This window comes from Canis lupus, chromosome 24 (assembly GCF_048164855.1).
Source record: "Canis lupus baileyi chromosome 24, mCanLup2.hap1, whole genome shotgun sequence".
Classification (NCBI taxonomy): Eukaryota; Metazoa; Chordata; class Mammalia; order Carnivora; family Canidae; genus Canis; species Canis lupus.
This window is the reverse complement of record NC_132861.1, coordinates 22,036,566-22,058,279: the sequence shown is the minus strand read 5'-3', so window position 1 is coordinate 22,058,279 and position 21,714 is coordinate 22,036,566. Positions and strand designations below refer to the sequence as shown.

At 35.5% G+C, this 21,714-nt stretch overlaps 1 protein-coding gene across 14 annotated transcripts in view; it reads left to right on the top strand.

The window, feature by feature from the left end:
• The window catches only part of NEK1 (NIMA related kinase 1), a 228,597-nt gene that overhangs the window by 184,737 nt on the left and 22,146 nt on the right, over positions 1 to 21,714 (top strand). For 13 of the 14 annotated variants that reach the window (XM_072795971.1, XM_072795954.1, XM_072795955.1 and 10 more), the window contains 3 exons: positions 11,141 to 11,229; positions 11,862 to 12,109; positions 19,634 to 19,785. In XM_072795971.1, the coding sequence (XP_072652072.1) occupies positions 11,141 to 11,229; positions 11,862 to 12,109; positions 19,634 to 19,785 (489 nt within the window). Of the gene's footprint in view, positions 1 to 6,963; positions 7,129 to 11,140; positions 11,230 to 11,861; positions 12,110 to 19,633; positions 19,786 to 21,714 lie in introns of those variants that run through there. The other variant, XM_072795965.1, reaches the window with a different exon arrangement.

Sequence of the window (21,714 nt, the reverse complement as noted above, 5' to 3'; positions counted from 1 at the left end):
AATAAAATGATATTGAATAAAAAAGCATTTCCAATATTAAAATAACACTATTTATTTTTATGTAAAATTCAAGGAGAAATATGGTAAGATGTACACCAAACTGTTAACAATTGATGGGCATTCAGCAGATGATGATGGGTCATTTCTAGGATGGCTTATACCTTATAGCTGTTGTAAATAGTGCTTCTGTGAATTATTGTGTACCAGCTTTTGTTTGCACACCCATATTCATTTGAGTGTATAACTAGGAGTAGAATTGCTGCAGCATATAGTAATTCTATGCTTAACTTTCTGAGGAACCAAAAAATGTTACATTATGTTTTGTTTTATTCTTTTAATTTTATTTTTTTTACTTTATTTTTTTATTTAAATGCAAATAATTAACCTGTAATGTATTATTGGTTTCAAAGGTAGAGGTCAGTGATTCATCAGTCTTATATAACACCCAGTACTCATTACATTGTGAACCCTTCTTAAAGTCTATCACCCAGTTACCCCCTACCCTCCACCTCACTCCCCTCCAGCAACCTTCAGTTTGTTTGCTATGATTAAGAGTCTCTTATGATTTGTCTTCCTTTCTGATTTCATCTTGTTTTATTTTTTCCTCTCTTCTCTTATGATCCTCTGTTGTATTTCTTAAATTCCACATGAGAGAGATCATATAATTTTTCTTTCTCTGATTTACTTATTTCACTTAGCGTAATATCCTCTAGTTCTTTCCATGTCATTACAAATGGCAAGTTTTCATTTTTTGAATGGCTGAGTAATATTCCATTATACACACACACACACACATACATACACACACACACGTACATACACACCACATCTTCTTTATCCATTCATCCATTGGTGCAGGTGCTCCTTTTGATCACTACATTTGTATCGTTGGGGTAAACAACCCAGTAGTGAAATTGCCGCGTCGTAGGGTAGCTCTACTTTCAACTCTTTGAGGAACCTTTATACTCTTAGCCAGAGTGGCTATTCTAGCTTGCATTCCCAACAACAGTGTAGGAGGGCTCCCCTTCCTCTGCATTCTCACCAATGCTTGTTGCTTGTGTTGTGAATTTTAACCATCCTGATTTGTGTGAAGACATTATTTATCTCATTGTGGTCTTTATTTGTGTTTCCCTGATGCCCAGTGATGTTGACCATTTTTTCATGTGTCTGTTGGCCATTTGTATGTGTTCTTTGGAGAAATGTCTGTTCATGTCTTGTGCCCATTTCTTGACTGGATTCTTTGTTGTTTGAGTGTTAAGTTTGATTAAGTTCTTTATAGACCTTATACTAGCCCTTTAGCAATATGTCATCTGCAAATATCTTCTGCCATTCTGTAGGTTGTCTTTTGGTTTTGTTGACTGTTTCCTTTGCTGTGCAACAGCTTTTTATCCTGATGAAATCCTAATAGTTCATTTTTGCCTTTTTCTTCCCTCTAGAGATGCATCTAGTAAGAATTTGATGTAGCTGAGGTCAAAAAGGTTTCTGCCTGTGTTCTTCTCTAGATTTTGCTGGATTCTTGTCTCACATTTAGGTCTTTCATCCATTTTGTCTATTTTTGTGTATGCTGTAAGAGAATGGTCCAGTTTCATTTTTCTGTATGTTGCTATACAATTTTCCCAACATCATTTATTAAAGAGACTGTCCTTTTTCCGTTGGATATTCTCTCCTGCTTTGTCGAAGGTTAGTTGACCATAGAGTTGAGGCTCCATTCCTGGGTTCTCTATTCTGTTCCCTTGATCTTTGTGTCTGTTTTTGTGCCAGTACCATACTGTCTTAATGATCACAGCTTTGTAAAGTAGCTTGAAGTCTGGAATTATGATGTACCAGCTTTGCTTTTCTTTTTCAACATTCTTTTGGCTATTTGAGGTCTTTTCTGGTTCCATACAAATTTTAGAATTGTTGGTTCCAGCTCTGTGAAAAATGTTGGTATTTTGATAGGGTTCGCATTGAATGTATAGATTGCTCTAGGTACCATAGACATGTTAACAATTTTTGTTCTTCCAATCTGTGAGCATGGAATGTTTTTCCATTTCTTTTATGTCTTCCTCAGTTTCTTTCATGAGTGTTCTATACTTTTCATAGTACAGCTCCTTTACCTCTTTGGCTATGTCTATTTCTAGGAATCATGGTTCGAGGTGTAATTGTAAATGGGATTGACTCCTTAATTTCTCTTTCTTCTGTCTCATTGTTAGAGTGTAGAAATGCAACTGATTTCTATGCATTGATTTTATATCCTGCCACTTTGCTGAATTCCTGCATGGGGTCTAGCAATTTGGGGGTCAGGTCTTTTCAGTTTCCCAATTGAGCATCATGTCACCTGCAAAGAGTAAGAGTTTGACTTCTTCTTTACCAATTTGGTTGCCTTTTATTTCTTTTTTTCATTGTCTGATTGATGAAGCTAGGACTTCTAGTACTGTGTTGAACAACAGTGGTGAGAGTGCACATCCCTGCCATGTTTCTGACCTTTGGAGAAGAGCTCTCCATTTCCCCCATTGAGAATGATATTCGCTATGGGATTTTTTGTATATGGCTTTTCTGATATGGAGGTATGTTCTCTCTATCCCTATGCTATGAAGAATTTTAATCAAGAAAGATGGTGTAGTTTGTCAAATGCTTTTTCTGCATCTTTTGAGAGGATCATATGGCTCTTGTCCTTTCTTTGACTAATGTGTAGTGTATCACATAGGTTGATTTGCAGATGTTGAACAACCCTTGCAGCCCAGTAATAAATCCTACATGGTCGTGGTAAATAATCCTCTTAATGTACTGTTGGATCCTATTGCCTAGTATCTTGATGAGAATTTTGGCATCCATGTTCATCAGGGATATTGGACTTTAATTTTTTTTTGGTGGGGTCTTTGGTTTTGGGATCAAGGTAATACTGGTTTCATACAAAGAGTTTGGAAGTTTTCCTTCCATTTCTATTTTTTTTAAACAACTTCAGAAGAATAGGTATAAATTCCTCTTAAAATGTTTGGTAGAATTCCCCTGGAAAGCTATCCAGCCCTGGACTCTTGTTTATTGGGAGGTTTTTGATTACCACTTCAATTTCCTTGCTGCTTATGGGTGTGTTCAGGTTTTCTATTTCTTCCTATTTCATTTTTGGTAGTTCATACATTTCTAGGAATGCATCCATTTCTTCCAGCTTACATAAGTTGTTGGCATATACTTGATCATAATATGTTCTTATAATTGTTTCTATTTCTTTGGTGTTGGTTTGATCTCTCCTCTTTTATTCATCGTTTTATTTACTTGAGTCCTTTCTCTTTTCTTTTTGATAAGTCTGGCCAGGGGTTTATTGATGTTTTTAATTCTTTCAAAGAACCAACTCCCTAGTTTTGTTGGTCTGTTCTACTGATCTTTTGGTTTCCTTTTTTTTTTTTTTTTTTTTTTTTTGATCTTTTGGTTTCTACCTCATTGATTTCTTCTCTAATCTTTATTAATTCCCTTCTGCTGTGTTTAGGCTTTATTTGCTGTTCTTTATCCAGCTCCTTTAGGAATAAGGCTAGGTTGTGTATTTGAGACCTTTCTTGTTTCTTGAGAAAAGCTAATATTGCTATATATTTCCCTCTTTGGACTGCCCTTGCTGCATTCCAAAGGTTTTGAACAGTTGTTCATTTTCATTAATTTCCATGAATTTTAAAAATTCCTCTTTAATTTCCCGGTTGACCCCTTCATTCTTTGATAAGATGCTCTTTAACCTCCATGTATTTGAGTTCTTTCCAAATTTCCTCCTGCGATTGAGTGCAAGTTTCAAAGCATTGTGGTCTGAAAATATGCAGAATAATCCTATTCTTTTGGTATGGATTGAGATGTGATCTGTTCTGCTTTATGTCCATGTGCACTGGAGAAGAATGTCTATTCTGTTGCTTTAGGATGAAATGTTTTGAAGATATCTGTGAAGTCCACCTGGTTCAGTGTATCGCTGAAAACCCTTTTTCCTTGTTGATCTCCTGCTTAGATATCTGTCCATTGCTGTGAGTGGGGTGTTTAAGTCCCCTACTATTATTGTATTATTGCTCTATTTCTTTAATTTTGTTGTTAACCGCCTTATATAATTGGCTGCTCCCAAATTAAGAGCATAACTTTTTATAATTATTAGATCTTCTTTTTGGGTACATCCTTTAAGTATGATATAATGTCCCTCTTCATCCCTTACTGCAGTCTTTAGTTTAAAATGTAATTTGTTTAATCTGAAGATTGCTATTCCAGCCTTCTTTGAGGTCTATGGGCATGATAAATGGTTTTCTGCCCCCTCATTTTCAGTCTGGAGGGTGTCTTTTGGTCTAAAACCGAGTCTCTTGTAGACACCATATGGATGGGTCTTCCTTTTTTATCCAATCTGATACTGTGTCTTTTGATCGGGGCATATAGCCTATTTATATTCAATGTAACAACTGAAAGGTATGAATTTATTGTCATTTTATTAACAGTAAAGTCCCTGCTTCTGTACAATTTTCTCCTTTTTCTGGTTTATGTTACTCTTGGGCACTCTGTTTGCTTCTAAGATCCCCCTTAATAGTTCTTGCAGGGTTGGTTTGGTGGTCATATATTCTTTAAGTTTCTGTCTGTCCTGGAACCTCTTTATCTCTCCTTCTATTCTGAATGACAGCCTTGCTGTAAAGTATTCTTGGCTGCATGTTTTTCTCATTTAGTACCCTGAACATTCATGCTAGTCGTTTCTGGTTGCCAGGTCTCTGTGGATAGGCCTGCTGTCAGTTTTATGTTCCTACCTCTCTAGGTAAGGAACCTCTTGTCTCAAGCTGCTTTCAGGATTTTCTGTCTCTAAAATTTGCACACTTCACTATAATTTGTTGGGATGTTGATCTATTTTTCCTGATTTTGGTAGGGGTCCTCTCTACCTCTTCAACATGTGAATGCTGTTCCCCAGACTAGGGAAGTTCTCAGCGTGACTTGCTCCAATATACCATCTGGCCCTCTTTCTCTTTCTTCGCCTTCAGGCACCCCAATAATTCAGATAATTGCTTCATTTAATGCATCGCTGATTTCTTGAAGCCTCCCCTCATAGTCCATTAGTTGTTTTTCTCTCATTTCCTCAGTTTCCATTCTTTCCAAAAACTTGTCTTTTATGTCACTTACTCTCTCTTCTGCCTCATTTACCCTAGCTGTTAGAGCATCCGATTTAGACTGCTTCTCAGAGCATTTTTTGTTTCGTCCTGATTAGATCTCATTTTTGCAGTAAGAGATTCTCTAGTGTCATTTATGCTTTTTTCAAGCCCAGCTAGTAACTTTATAATTCTTACTCTGAATTCCATCTCAGACATTTTACTTGTATCCATACTGCTTAGATCTATAGCAGAGAGTATTACTTCTAGTTCTTTCTTTTGTTGTGAATTCCTCCTTCTCATCATTTTGCCCAGGGAAGAATGGATGAACAAGTGAGCATTATCAAAAATATCAACAATGACTTAAGCAAAATACACACTAGACAAATCTGAAGAGCTCAGAAACCAAAAAAGAAAAAGAAAAAGTCAAAGACAAAGAAAAATAGAAAAAACAGGGATGGGGAGAATATAATTTCACAGAGTGGATAAAACAGGGTGATCCATTTAGTCCTTAGTGTATTTTAATCTGTGTGTTAGAAAACACTAAACTCCAAAATTATAATGAAAGCCAAATTTATATGTATACAAAAATAAAATTGGATTTAGTGAATGGAAGCCAAAAATGAAGAATAAATCTAGAAAATGTAAATGTAAAAAAAATGAAAGTTAAAAAAAGACTTAAAAACAAAGTTGATAAAGTAAGAAACTAGTTGAAATGGGGGGAAATTGGAAAATTTTATATTGAAAAATAAATCATAAGAAAAAAATCATTGAGTTCTATATACTGTTTTCCCCTAGCACTGGAGATTTGCAGTCTTGTTTAGTCCCCTGTTCTTCCAGCTGGTCTTCCCACCAGGGGCGGAGGGTACCTGCTGCACTGATTCTCTGGTGTCTGTGCCTGAATGAAGTTGCACCACTTTTTGCCAGGGGGCTGAGGTCAGTGTAGGCTGTTTGCTCTGTGTGGTTTTTGTTCCCTAAAGGCTTTCTGCACCTCTGTAGAGGGGGAAAATAGATCATAGTGTGTGCCAAATTTTGCAGACTCCTGTGGTGCATGCCACTCCAATCCTCCAAGGAGAAGGTGGTACAACATTGATTTGTGCACTTTGTAGGGCCCTGGCAGGGAGAGTGTTCACCCAATTTTGCACACACCCACTCCACCTCTCCTGGGGGAAGGCAGAGTATTGCTGCATTTCAGTCCTTTGCAGGGACCCTACACAGAGATCAGTTACCCAATTGGGCAGGAGTTCACAGTTCATGGCCAACTGAGCTGAGAACCCCTTCCCAGGTTCTCTGACTGAAACCAGTTTCCTACTCCAGTGCTTGGGAACTCTGCTGGCTCAGGCACCTGTGTTCTTGCTGTGAGTCTGGGAATCTTGAGACCCCACTGCCCCACCTGCGATTCTGTCCCACTTCACCACTAAGAGAAATTTTTCACTGGAGTAGATTTCTAAAGGTTCCCATTTTGTGCTCCACGGCTATATCACTTTCTGGTAGCTGGCTTATGCGGGCTCCCTCCCCCCGCTGTTTATCTTCTGTTATATCCCCTGTTTTTCTTCTCTGCACTCCTACCTTGCAAAAAGTGGTCACTTTTCTATTTGTAGGATTCTTTTCTTCTATCTCAGGTTGAATTTATAGGTGTTCAGGATGATTTGATAGTTACCTAACTAAACTTAGGGACCAGATGAAACAAGGACCCCTACTCTTCCACCATTTTACCTCTTCCAATTTTGTTCCTTTATTTCTTTAGAAAAGGATTCTCTAGTGTCTTCTATGCTTTTTTTCAAGCCCAGCTAGTGTCTTTATAATCGTTATTCTGAACTCTAGTTCTAATATCTTACTTACTTCTATACTGACTAGTTCCTGGCATTCAGTATTTCATCTTGTTCTCTTTTTTAAGGTGAATTTTCCAGTCTTGTCACTGTCCAGAGAAGAATAGATGAATGAGAGAACAAAATACTAAAACGCAACAACGACCCCACAGAAATTATACCAAACAAATCAGAAGAGACCTGAAACCAAAAAAGAAAGTTAAAAGAAAAAAGAATATAATCAGACAGTTGAACAGAGCAATACACTGGATCCTGTGTGTATTTTGATCTTTTGTTAGAAAGGTAGATCCCAAATTGTAATGAAAGAAAAACTTAGATATGTACAAACAAAATTAAATATAAAGAATATAATGAAAGGATAATAAAGTAACTGTAAAAATGGAAATTAAAAGACAAAAAAAGGGATATAAACAGGTGAACAAAACAATACACTAGATTCTTTGGGTGTATTTTGGTCATTTATTTATTTGTTTGTTTTTTTTTTAAGATTTTATTTATTCATGAGAGACACAGAGAGAGAGAGAGAGGCAGGGACACAGGCAGAGAGAGAAAGAAGCAGGCTCCATGCAGGGAGCCTGATGCAGGACTTGATCCCTGGAGACCAGGATCACACCCTAGTCTGAAGGCAGGTGGTGCTAGACTGCTGAGCCATCCAGGGATTCCCTGGTCAGTTTTTTAGAAGAAATTGCATCCCAAAAATGTAAAGAAAGAAAAAAATATATATATATATATATATCTCAATCATATATATATGAGATTCATATATATGAAAACAAAATTAAATACAATGAAAGGATAGAGTGTAACTGTAAAAATGAAATTTAAAAAAGATTTTTTTAAAAGTTGATAAAATAAGAAATTAGTTGAAAAACGAAAGAGAAGAACATTAACATTGAAAGACTAAAGAATCATAGGGGGAGAAAACCCTGGATTATTATATATGCTATATGACCCTATCGTCAGAGTTCCACAGTTGTCCGTGATGGGTAAAGTTGGTCTTGGCTGGGTGTTCTTGCTGATCTTCTGGGGGAGGGGCCTGTTGTGCTGATCCTCAGGTGTCTTTGCCCCAGGGCAGAATTGCACTGCCCTTGCCAGGGGGCCAGGTTTAGTAATCTGCCCTGGATTGCTCCATGTGCCTTTTGTTCCTAAAGTCTTTCTGCACTGGTTTAGAGGATAGGAATGAAAGTAGCGGCACCCCAATCTCCAGCACCAAAAATTTGCAGCCCCACTCCTCAGTGCACCCTCAGGGAAAAGCAGCCAGTCCCTCTGTCTCCTTGCTCTCCGTCTACACTCTGTGCTCACCCCCGCGTGTGACTCAGGGTTTCTGTCTCAGGTGCACAACCGTGTTTTGAGTCTCCAAACACTGCAGACTCCTGCAGCATGTTCCTGTGCTGCTCCTTCCAGATTCTGCCATTTGCTGTGCCCATGCTTGGAGAGCAAGAGAGCAGTTGTCCCATCATGGTGCAGTTTGTGGTTTATGGCAACCCCAAGCAGAGAGCCCACTACTGGCCTTGCTGATTGCAGCTGGTTTCACTCTCTGATGTCTGGGAACTCTGCACACTCAGGCATCCCCTCTTCCTGTGCCCCCGAGGATCCTGAGACCACACTGTCCCACCTAGGATCCCACCCCCACTTTGCCACTTGAGCACCTTTCTGGCAGGGACATCCCTCAACAGAGCAGTCCACTAAAAGTTCTGCTTTTGAACCCTGCTGCTATATCACTTTCTGGTAGCCAGCTGACACTCTTTCCCACCCTCCTGCGAGTTATCTTCCCACCTATGGCCTGGGATTCACTTCTCTGCACCTCTTACCTTGCAGAAAGTGGTCATTTTTTTATTTGCAGAGTTGCAACAATTCTTTTCTTAGACCTTGGGTTGAGTTTACAGGTGTTATAATTGATGAATTCCTGGGACCAGATGAAACTAAGGTCTCCTACTTCTCCACTAACTTTGACTCTCCTTTCTTTTAGAACATTACATTTTGAATGAAGAAAAATGTTATTTGTATGATTGGAAATAAATAAAAACTCAGAAAACCAAACATAGAAAATTTTTCAAAATTTAAAACTGAAAAAGTAAAAGATTATTTTAATTTGAGATCAATTAAAAAGAATTAAGAAAAAAAAACTGCCTGTAAGCCAAACTTCTAGAAATAAGCTGCTGGTGCCTTTGTTTTTTGTTGTTTTTATTGAAATATAGTTGACACAATGTTACATAAGTTTCTGACAACTCTGTATTTTAAATTATGTTATCACAAGTGTAGCTACCATCTGTCACCATACAACACTGTTATAATACCATTGACTGTGTTTCCTGTGTGTTCCCTTTAGCCCCATGACTTACTCATTCTATAACTGGAACCTGGACCTCTCACTACTCCACCACCCTATTACCCATCATCTCACTCCCATTCCCTCTGGTAACTGCCAGTTCTCTGTTACTTATGGGTCTGTTTCTGCTGTTTGTTTGTTCATTTCTTGCTTAGATTCCACATATAAGTCAAATCATACTTGTTTTTCTCTGTTTTATTTCACTGAACATAATACCCTCTGTCTCCATCTGTGTTGTTGCAGATGGCCCCATCTCATTCCTTGTTATGGCTGAGTAATATTCCAGTGTGTGTGTCTGTATTCATCTGTCACTGAACACTTGGGTTGTGTCCAAATCTTGGATATTGTTAATAATATTGTAATAAACATAGCAGTCCAAAAATCTTTTCAAATTAGTGTTTTTGTTTTCTTTGGATAAATACCCAGTGGTAGAATTACTGAATTGTATGTTATTTCTATTTTTAATTTCTCAAGGAAACTCTGTACTGTTTTTCATAGTGTCTGCACCTTTTACATCCTCACTAGAAGTGCACAAGGATTCCTTTTTTCTGCATTCTCACCAACACATAACTCTTGTCTTTTTGATAATAGGCTTTCTATCAGATATGAGATGATGTCTTACTTAGTTTTGGTTTGCATTTCCCTGATGATTAGTGATGTAAAGCATCTTTTTCTGTGTTTATTTGAGACCTTTGACTTGTATTCTTCCAGTCTTCAATTTTTCTTAAAAAACATATGATAACGTGAGTTTAATTCTCAGTTGTATTGAAATAAAAACTGTCAGTTCTTTACCTTTGTTCAATTAATTCACTCCCTTTGCGGATTAAGACTTTTTTGTGCCTATCATTCTATTTTTTTTGTACTGTGCTATATGCCATTTTTTTGAAACCTAACAGCATTTAATACAAATTGTAGATTACTTTGCTTACTTAACAAAATATGTTATTTGTTTTATATTATAGTCTATATAGACTGTCATTCCACAGGATTTCACATAGATATCTGTTTCATCTTTTTTAATACCTGCATGGTATTTTATAGTATTAGTATATTATGGTTGTTTTATATTCTGTGCTTTTAAGGGGCATTTTGATTGCTTAAAGTAATATTTCCCAGATATTAGCAAGTATTAGGATTAATTTGGTATTTATTAAAATAAATTGATGGGGGGCATCTGGCTCAGTGTTTGAGCATCTGCTTTTGGCTCAGGGTGTGATCCTGGGGTTCTGGGTTCAAGTCCTATATCAGGCTCCCCACAGGGAGTCTGTTTCTCCCTCTGCCTGTGTCTCTGACCCTCTCTCTCTGTATCTCTCATGAATAAATAAATAAAATCTTTAAAAAATAAATAAAATGAAACAAATTGGGCATCCCAGGTGGTACAGCAGTTTAGCACTGCCTTCAGCCCAGGGTGTGATCCTGGAGACCTGGGATCGAGTCCCACATCAGGCTCCCTGCATGAAGCCTGCCTCTCCCTCTGCCTATGTCTCTGCCTCTCTCTCTCTGTCTCTCTCATGAATAAATAAATAAAATCTTTTTTAAAAAATTAAATAAATTGCTGGGCCTTGGGTATGCCCTGATCATTTGAATTCTGAACAAGTTCTGAACAAGTTTCTATGTGTTCCTAATGTCTAAGGGCCATATTTTGGGAACCATAGTTACAGGAAGTGGTTAGGCAGGTTTTTGTGACTGATTATGATTGGTGAAGGTTTAAAAGGGTAAAAAATACAATGTCCTTATGAGAGAAAAAAAAATATATATATATATCCACACCCATAACTAAGGAAAATATTTGGAAGAGGGATCACAGGATGCTAGTGAACTTGTGTTCCTTTTTTTTTTTTTTTTTTTTTTTTTTAATTGAAGAGTGCTTCTATTTCTAGTAAATTGTATTTTTACTGATTTATCCATCTGGACAGGTTTGAAGATAGGATCACTGTTCAGCAAAATGAAGTTTCTGAAGATGAAATCCCAATGAATGTGGACCACCTTAGTGAAGTCGATAAAAGTAAGCCTCGTTGGAGTAGACTAGTTACTTTCTGGAAGGTTATTAACATGAATCTGTTTTATTTGGACAACATATTAATAGCATTTCTTATCAGTCACCTCATTGTTTAAAGAATAAATAAGCATAGAGCACTAGATTCTCATTAATAAGCCTAGATTGTTTGGCAATATGGGCAATAAAACTTTTGTCAGTTGTTTTATCGAACATTCAAAACAGAATTGCTTACCAAAACTAAGCCAGTGTACTAAGGACATTAAGTTGTCTTCTTGTTTTTAATAATATTAATTAAAATATGAGAACTCTAATTTTTCCTATCTAACCTTTAGGAACAAAGATAAACTGGAGCTAAATATGAGTGTCTAAAAAATATATTTTCACAATTCTTTACATTTGTGCCTATATTTTAGAACTTGCATTTAATGGAGGTATATAGCAAATTAATCTGCTTTCTGAAAATAAAACCTTATATCCTATCAAAAATTATATGCTAATATAATAATATATATATTTTTTAATTTTGTTATTCTGATAGAGTTTTTGGCTAGAATTCATGCTAAATAGTGTGCTTTTTCAATATCACATTGAGCTTAAGTACTGTATAGACATTACAAAATCTTTCCTTTATACCACAGGACCTGAAATAGATGATTCTCAGCATTCTAAATGTGGTATAGATAAATCTGTGCAACCAGAGCCATTTTTCCATAGAGTGGTTCTTTCAAAACACTTGAATGCAGTTTCTCAAATTCAGTCAATTCTATGTTCACCAGAAGAATCCTTCCCACTTCGATCTCGCTCTGATTCACCACCGAAAAATAAAAACAAGAATTCCTTGCTGATTGGACTTTCAACTGGTCTATTTGATGCAAACAACCCAAAGGCAAGTATGCACCTCAAATGGAAAATATCTATTTTAATAACATTTCTTATTTATTGTTTTTCTTTGATAAATCATAATATTGAATTTTAATCTCTTAAACACACGTACACACACACACACACACACACCTCCAAATAAACAAAAACAAAAAAACCTTCATCATCTTTTCTGGGATTCTGAAAAGAAATTGCCATTGAGAGTACCTTTTTATAGGATCTCTTTTATTTAAGGAATCAGTCCCTCTATACCATCTCCCTTTCTCACAACTCAATGCAACTTCCATTTTTCATGAGACTAAACTTAATATGTTTTAAGTGGACAGAAGTGCTATTTGCCTAATTTGTATATAGAAAGAGTAGAAGATATTCATATGCCACTTCCTGGCAAAAATTTTCAAACTTCTTATCTTTTCTCACTTGGTATTTTTTAAAATACGTAACCAATTTTTTCTCTTTAGAAAATTACAATATTATCACTATAGAAAATTTAAAGATACAAAGAAATCACATGTTGTTATGTTACTTTTATGTATGTAACTTTTACATATGTAATACTTTTTGCCAAAATAGAATATTATGCATATATTTTTATAATCTACTTTTCTGATATGTATTATAAAATTATTATAAATGTTACTGTTACAAATTATATTATTATAAAAATAGCATTTTGTCATGTTGTCAATCTCTCATATCATCTGTAATGACCACAAATCCCATTGTGCTATGCTATATATAATTTATTTAATCTATTTTTATTGTTGGGCCATTAGGTTTCAATTTTAATTATAGTAACCACCTACACCTATATCTTTGACAATAGCCACAATTATTTCATAAAATAAATTTCGGTAAGTGGAGTTCCAAAGTTATATTGTAAATCACCTGATTTCCCTTTAAGAAATAGCTAATAATACTTCAATAGTATGTGAGAGTCTGTACTCTAAAGCACCAACCAGGGATGCCTGGGTGGATCAGCGGTTAGGCATCTGCCTTCCACTCAGGGCATGATCCTGGAGAATCGAGTCCCACATCAGGCTCCCTAAATGGAGCCTGCTTCTCCTCCCTCTGCCTGTGTCTCTTGTGAATAAATAAAATCTTTTTAAAAAAATAAAATTAAATTAAAAAGCACCAACTGTTATCATTCACCTAAAAATTGTGTACTTAGGGAGTAATGATATTTTTAAATATTTGTGTTTTCTGTGTTTACCAGTGGGGTTGGACATTTTTCATATATATTAAGTCTACATGGAAATGAATTACCTGAATTCTTTTATCCCTGGCTGTTTTTTAAATATGTCATTTTGGTTTTCAATTTAATTTTCAAATTGGGTATGTTTTTATTTTAGAGTGTTTTCTTAAGTTTATTTTAAAGGTAGAGATTGCTAAATTCTCTCACTTGTTTAATAGCAGTCAAACTTTAAAAAGATAATAAACTGAAAACAAATTTATGATCTTCAGAGTTAGACAATAAGTCCTGTATATGGGACAAACAAGGCTTATCATATAACTCATGTATCTTCTTTTATAGTAAAGGTGTAAAACTAGCTGTCTTTAGCCCAAAGCTTTTTTTTTTTTCTTAATTTTATGTATTTATTCATGAGAGACACAGAGAGAGAGAGGCAGATACACAGGCAGAGAAAGAAGCAGGCAGGCTTCATGCAGGGAGCCCGATGTAGGACTCGATCCTGGGACTCCAGGATCACACCCTGGGCCGAAGGTAGGCACCCAACCTCTAAGCCACCCAGACACCCCATAGCCCAGAGCTTTTTAATAACGTTTCCATGTATAAAGTTAACATTCCTTGCATAATATATTTTATTATTTGATTTTCTTTCATGACTTTACTTCAAACTTAGTAGTTCTATACAAGTATGTACTTGGGAAGTAAGCACAGCAAAGCAGATTTCACGTAGGTGACTGACTTTGAAGGGAGGGGCAAGGAAAAAAACCTAGAAAATCAAAGCAGTTTGTAGCCATTCAAGGCAAGGGTAGAAGGCCATATGTGCCTATTCCTTAAATCTTTGAGGTCATGAGAGTTCATCACCAGGCCAAAATGGTGACCTTGAAATATGAAAAAAACCTAAACATTATGTATAAGCATTTATATAATCTGTTTACTAAATGGAATAATTTGAAGTCTTACAAAGATTTTTGTTAAGCTTAAAATTCTTCTTAAAAATGTTGTTATGCTAGTCTTTTTTTATTTAAAAAAATCCTCCTTTAAAAAAAAAAAAGATTTTATTTATTCATGAGAAACACAGAGAGAGGCAGAGACACAGGCAGAGAGAGAAGCAGGCTCCATGAAGGGAGCCTGATGTGGGACTCGATCCCAGGTCCCCAGGATCATGCCCCGGGCCAAAGGCGACACTAAACTGCTAAGCCACCAGTGCTGCCCAGAAATCCTCCTTATACTTTGAGTCCTAACCTCTCTCACCTTCTCAAGGATTTATTCCATTACTTTGGGGTCACACTAGCTTATATCATCAACTTTTTCTTCTTAATGGATCATTTCCTCAACATACATATTCTAATGAGTCCCATCATAATTAGCAAACTTCTCTTAAGAACATGTCCTTCTCTAGCTACCACCCCTTTCTCTGCTCCCTTTTACAACCAAACATCTTGAGTATGTTGTATCTTTACAGTCTCCACTTCCGTTCACTTTTAAATATATTCCAATATGACTTTTAGCCTACTCCTCCATTAAAACTGCTCTTGTCAAATCAATTACTAGTGTATTGCCAAATTCTCTGTGCCTTTTTTCTCTCTCACCTTTCTTGATTTTCTTCTTCCAAAAGAGTCATATACATTTTATTTTTAAAATCATTTTATCTCTTGGCTTCTTTTATATCATATTTTCCTCTGCACTCATAAGTCACCCTTTAGTGTCTGTTACTGGTGGCTACTACTCTTAATAGATCACCGTAAAAGAATGTGTTTTCTTCTATCATCATGTAAAATATTCTGCAAATGTCAAGAATATGTCAAATTGGTTAATTGTGTTGTTCAAGTCTTCTTTATCTTTACCAATTTTTTTGTCTTGTGTCAGTTACATATCATTTGTTGAGAAAAAAATGCAAAAACTGTCTTTTTTCATTTGTGTCAATTTTTGTTCCATGTATTTTGAAACTGTTATTGAGTGAATAAAAATTTAGTATTGCTATACCTTCTGGATGAATTGATAGGTTTATTATTTTAAAGCATCCCTTTTTGCTTGAGAGTGTTGTTCATCGTGTGTCCTTACTGATTTTCTTTCTACTTGTTTATCAGTTACTGAGAAAGAAAAAAGTTCCAGTCAGTTGAATGCAAATTAATAATCTTTATATCTTCTTGATAAATTACACTCTTTATCATTATGAAATGACTGTATTCTTGGTCATATCACCTTGTTCTGAAGTCTGTTTTGTCTGGTTCTTTTTTTTTTTTAAGTTTTTTTTTATTTATTCATGAGAGACACAGAGAGGGAAAGAAAGACAGAGACATAGGCAGAGGGAGAAGCAGGCTCTGTGCAGGGAGCCCTCCAGGATCACGCCCTGAGCTGAAGACAGATGCTTCACCGCTGAGCCACCCAGGTGTCCCTGTCTGGTTCTAATATAGCCATTCCAGCTTTCTGATGATTAGTGTTTATACATTAAATATATATATATTTCTTACATCTTTAACTTGTAATCACATTGATTTTATATGTAGATTTTTTGTAGCTATCACTTTGTCAAGTCTTGCTTTTTAACCAATGTGGCAATCTCTTTTATTTAAAGTGATTGGACCATTTACATTTCATGTAATTTTTTTTATATATTATTGATATGATTGAGTTTATTTTATTTATTTTTTTTAAAAGATTGTGTTTTTTTTTTTAATTTTATTTATTTATGATAGTCACAGAGAGAGACAGAGAGAGAGAGGCAGAGACATAGGCAGAGGGAGAAGCAGCTCCATGCAGGGAGCCTGACATGGGATTCGATCCCGGGTCTCCAGGATCGTGCCCTGGGCCAAAGGCAGGCACTAAACCGCTGCGCCACCCAGGGATCCCGATATGATTGAGTTTAAACCTACCATTTTGCTATCTGTTTTCTATTTGTCTCATCACTTTTTCTGTTTTACTTTTATTCTTCTTTGGATTGAATATTTTTAGCATTTTTTTTTTTTATTTTTAGCATTTGATATTATCTGTACTATTTGCTAATATAGACTTTTTCATAAGCTTTAGTTGTAATTTTCAGCTTTCAAGATACAGTTTTAGTTTTTACAGTCTTCCTTCAAATAATATTATAGCACTTTACATATGACATAAGAACCTTTTCATTGGAAAAAAAAAAAAAAAGAACCTTTTCAGTGTATTTCCATTTCTACCTACGTATCTGTTCTTTTGGCATTGTTATCATACACCTGACATCTACATGATACAAACACCACAATAAATTTTTATTGTTTTTGCTTAAAACATTCAGTTATCTTTTACACAAAGTAAAAACAGAGTCTATGTATATTCTTTGGACATTCTGCATTACTTTGTGTAGAATTTAAGTTTCTATCTGGTATCATTTCTTCCACTTCTAAAAACTTTCTTGACATTCTTGTGCAGCTGTGTTGGTGATGAATTTCTTTTTCAGCTTTTGTTTATTTAAAAACATTTTTATTTCACTTTCATTTTGAAAGGGTATTTCTTCTAGGTCCAGAATTATAACGTCTTTTGGGTTGTATTGTTTCTGACAGCAAACACTATAAATACAGTAGCAGCTTTCATAACAGTGTTGTAATAGAGTGACTTAATAAAATTGAGAGTATAACACTTAAACGAAGATCACAGAAGGTAAATTTGTAATAGGTCAAAATGAAATAGTCTCAAGATGTGATCTTCTCATGATCTGACTTATGTGAGAATAGAATCTAGATTACCAAATGAAATAGCTATTTCTCCTTCCCTTTAGACCTCCCTCACTTCACAGGATAGTGAATAAAGAGTGGAGAGAGACCAGATGTGTTCTACTGATAGTTTCCTCATCTGGCTAGTGGAGGGGAAAACTGATCTCTATGGAAACTTGAGAATTTATTTTCTTGTTATAGCAAATGTAGAGTATGTGTGTGTGTGGGGGGGAATATGAATATACAATTCATCAGTAGCATATGTGTTTTAAATGTCTTCTTTTAATACCAATTCTTATTTAATATCTATAACTTTTGCCTTTTAAATATTCATAATTCAATTAATATTTTAGATATACTTTTCACCGATTTTGAAGTAAAGGCATATTTGTAGAAGCTATTTTGAGAAAGCATTGTTATAGTTTAATTGCACTAAGCAGAAGCTAAATAAAAATGTTCATTGTAACCCATTTTGTAGTATAACCAGAATATTGCTAATTCATTATTTTATTTGAAAAGTACTACCGATGGATGAAACAGTGAGTTGACAGAATTCTTTTCAGTAGAATTTTGTGTGGCATTCTATTAGTACCATTAGTACTTAATTTTTCACTATCTGTGGTTCTCTTCATTTTCGAGAAAAATAATTTAACCAACAACAAAAACATCTAAAAAAAAATCTGTCAGAGAAGACTAGAACATAAAGCATTTTTAATATAGGATTGATGGGTGCATAGGCTCATTCCAAGAGGAAAATTGCCAAATACTTCTTGAGGTTTCTTTCTACTGTATTATTTTGTTAGGTTAGGAAAGTTATTTTATTTTATTTTAGATTTTATTTAAGATTTTATTTATTTATTCCTGAGAGACCTGGAGAGAGAGGCAGAGACACAGGCAGAGGGAGAAGCAGACTCCATGCAGGGAGCCCGACATGGGACTGGATCCTGGGTCTCCAGGATCAGGCCCTGGGCTGAAGGCAGCGTTAAACTGCTGAGCCACCCGGACTGTCCCAGGAAAGCTTTTTTTTTTTTTTTTAAGATTTTTTATTTATTTATTCATGACAGACACAGAGAGAGGCAGAGACACAGGCAGAGGGAGAAGCAGGCTCCATGCAGGGAGCCCGACGGGACTCGATCTCGGGTCTCCAGGATCACACCCCAGGGCTGTAGGCTGTGCTAAACCGCTGGGCACTGGGGCTGCCCCAAGAAAGCTATTTTTAATAGTGAAAGGAATAAAGTAAAATTGAGATTTTTTTACTAGGGTTAAAATTTATCTTGGCCTAAAAAGTATTGCATCTTTATGTAGAGTCCTCTTGAATTTAAGTATATAATGCATATATGTTGTATATTTTTATTGATTAGCATCTATCTGGAGAAACTGTTACCATATGCATATTTTGCATACTGCTGGTTTATAATATATTGGTTCATACCATTAAAATAATAAGCAAATCAAGCATAAATTCTGCTGACAGTGGGAGATTCAGCAAAAGAAATACTTTCAGTACCATCATTAACTGTTTTAACAAGCAATGTGTCTTCACCATCTTGTAGTTCATAAGCACTTTTTCTTGTGCTGTAATATGTAAATTATGTTCAAATAGTGGAAAATCTATCCTCTTTTGTTCTCAAAAACAGATCGTACTGATAAAATTGGCAAAGTATATAAAGTTTCATTAATATGCTAAACATTGTGTTTTCTTCAGTCTCCTCTCCTATCTGGTGTAGGATTCTTACCAAGGCCTTAGGAATTAGTTTTCAAATCTCACAGATTCCTTTAGGATTATTAACCCAATTCTGAGACTTATGTATACAGACATTTGTTTCATTGTCCTGTGTATCGATCACATTCTAATTGCTGATAGGTTGGTAGACAGGGGCTATTTCTGTTATTCCTGGTCTTATCCAAACAAATTAAGATTTTAAACACCTCAACCATAGTTTTTTTCCTCAGTCAGTTCCTTCTCACTTGTTGCTATAAATGATTCTCAGTATAAACATCAAAGTACCTGTCTTTCCAGCCTTCCCTTCTTGTGAGAAAGGCTCCACTTACAGTCCATTGTTCACGGAAGTAATGTTAGGCTTTTATTTTTTTTTTTTTTTTGCACTAATGTGAAGTTCCTTATTTAATCAATATTGGCTACCCAGCAGCTCCTAGGATAAATGATACAAAGAACCACCAATTATGTGTGATAGTTCTTTGCCAACCTTCAGACTAACTCAGTCCAGACTTTGGGAAACATATAGGAAGATTGGCCATAGTAAAGTGTAAGAGGAGATAAAATAAGGGAGAGACAGTATGGGCCCTGACTGAGAAGGAGCAAATTAGCAGTTTCTGGCACTGCCTAATTTCTGACAGATTTCTAATTCCATTCCCTAGGTGCATACCCCAATTAAACATTTCTCCCTGCCTTTTAATGGTGACTTAAGTGAATCCCTGTATTTTGAAACCCACACATAACTCACAAGTTTAGTTTCCTCCCCGAAAAAATACAGAACTGAAATTCAAGAAAATTTGGTTCTAATTTTAGACAAGTCATCTCTGGAGCTAGCTACTAGCTCTTAAAAATTAGTATTAGCTCTAACTTTCTAATTTTTTATCTCATTTTTATTTTCTAGTGATCTTACTCCTACTAAAAAAAATCTTACTTTTTTAGATGCTAAGGACATGTTCACTTCCAGATCTCTCAAAATTGTTCAGAACACTGATGGATGTTCCTACTGTAGGAGATGTATGTCAAGACAATCTTGAAATAGATGATATTGAAGATGAGCATATTAAAGAAGGACCTTCTGATTCTGAAGACATGTGAGCATGATGTCATTAATAAATATAAGCACTAACAGAATTTGAGTTTATATGAACTCTAGAGCTGTAACTCACCTAAACAGTTTTAAAAAATTATCTGTAACTGATTTTCACCACTCCTTTACCTTTTTACAACATATTTAAAATATAGTCATGCAAGTTTTGATAGGTATATTTGCTTCTAAGTAACCTAATGACTTACTCTCACTTGAGAAATATAAGAAAATGGTTTTTCTGTGTGCTGTCATACTCACCACTGAGCACATTGACTTGTCCATGGTATATGCTTAATAAATTTTGCTTAAATGAAGGAATATTAGCAGGATAATGACTAACACCACATGATACAGGGATTGCAGTGGAAAATTATGAAATATAAACTATTCCACGTTCCTCAGGGAAAAGAGCAGAAAGCCTCTATATCTCCTGCCATGTAGGATTTCAAAACTATGGCAGTAAAAAAATAAAATAAAATAAAAAACAAAAAACAAAAACAACAAAAACAAAACCATGGCAGTGAGAAGTTACGTAGGCTAGTTGTCTTGTTTGCATATGTATGAGTACGTGTGTGTTCTGGGTGTAAATTAATTGCTTTCACAAAATTCCTTTCTTTGTGATTCATGGGGAATCTAGAATCCAAGAGGCAAATTTAACCAACATTTCTGGGAACTGTAGGAAGTGATAGCCCCTTAGCTAGGAACCTTTCTTTACCTTCTTTGATACAAGTAAGCCCTCTCACCTCCTCAGACAAATGTTACCAATATGTGAGGGGAGGATAAAGTGTTTGAAAAGGTAGAGTGTATTCAAATCACCAGGAAAACATGGTTTAAAATACTGGGATTTTTATTATTTATTTTCTGATATTTTTAAACTTAAAGTTTCTACATTTTACCTCTTCTAATAGAAGGAACTGTGTTTGGATATGATTGATATCCAATTAAAATAATAATCTATCTGGTAGTTTTTTTTCCCCTATAATATTTGAGCCAGAGCCTCTATATCTGGCACATTTTGTTTTTTTATTTCTTTCTTTTTCTTAAGCCTTGCCTCTTGTTTCTTAAATTTTTAACCAAACTATCTTTTTTTTTTTAAGATTTTATTTATTTATTTATGACAGACACAGAGAGAGACAGAGACACAGGCAGAAGGAGAAGCAGGCTCCACGCAGGGAGCCCGACACAGGACTCAATTCTGGGTCTGCAGGATCACACCCTGGGCTGAAGGCGGTGCTAAACCGCTGGGCCACCAGGGCTGCCCACCAAACTATCTTTTAAAGATTGCCAGCACCACCACCACCACCCCCCTTTTTTTTTTATCTTTCATAGAGTTCTGTATATTTTTGCTAGTGCTCTCAGATTTTACAGGAAGTTACCCTTTTATCCTTGTTTTCTTCTGTTTGGCTGTAGTCATAAGTGCTTTAACTTTGTGTTTTTATTGAGTCTCCTGGAGAACATGACAACATAAGAGTACCTTTATGGTTGACAGTGCTAGGTAACAGTTTTTCCTCAAAGTTTTTATAAAGTCATCAGTTTTATCTGACTGCACAGTAGCTTGTTTGTGGCTTGTGTTCTTTTAGTTACTAGTAGATGAGAGAATTTTATTTTAAAATTTAAGTTAGAAGCTTTTAATATTAATTTAAAATTTTGAAAATGTTTTTTTTGTTGTTTTTGTTTGTTTGTTTGTTTGTTTGTTTAAGTGATAGTCCATACCAGGAAATTTCACTTGATGTTTTCCCTGGGATTTTTTTTTTTTTTTTGAGGGGGAGGGAGAGGTAGGGGGTTCCAAACTTCACTCAAGGTCATATAATAAGAAAATCTACTACAAAGTGAATGCAGGGCCAGACTGTTCTTGGAGTACCTCTCTATCTTCCAAAAAAGATGTTAATCTTTTACTTTTTCTTATAATGCAGGCTCAGCAGCCCATTTACTT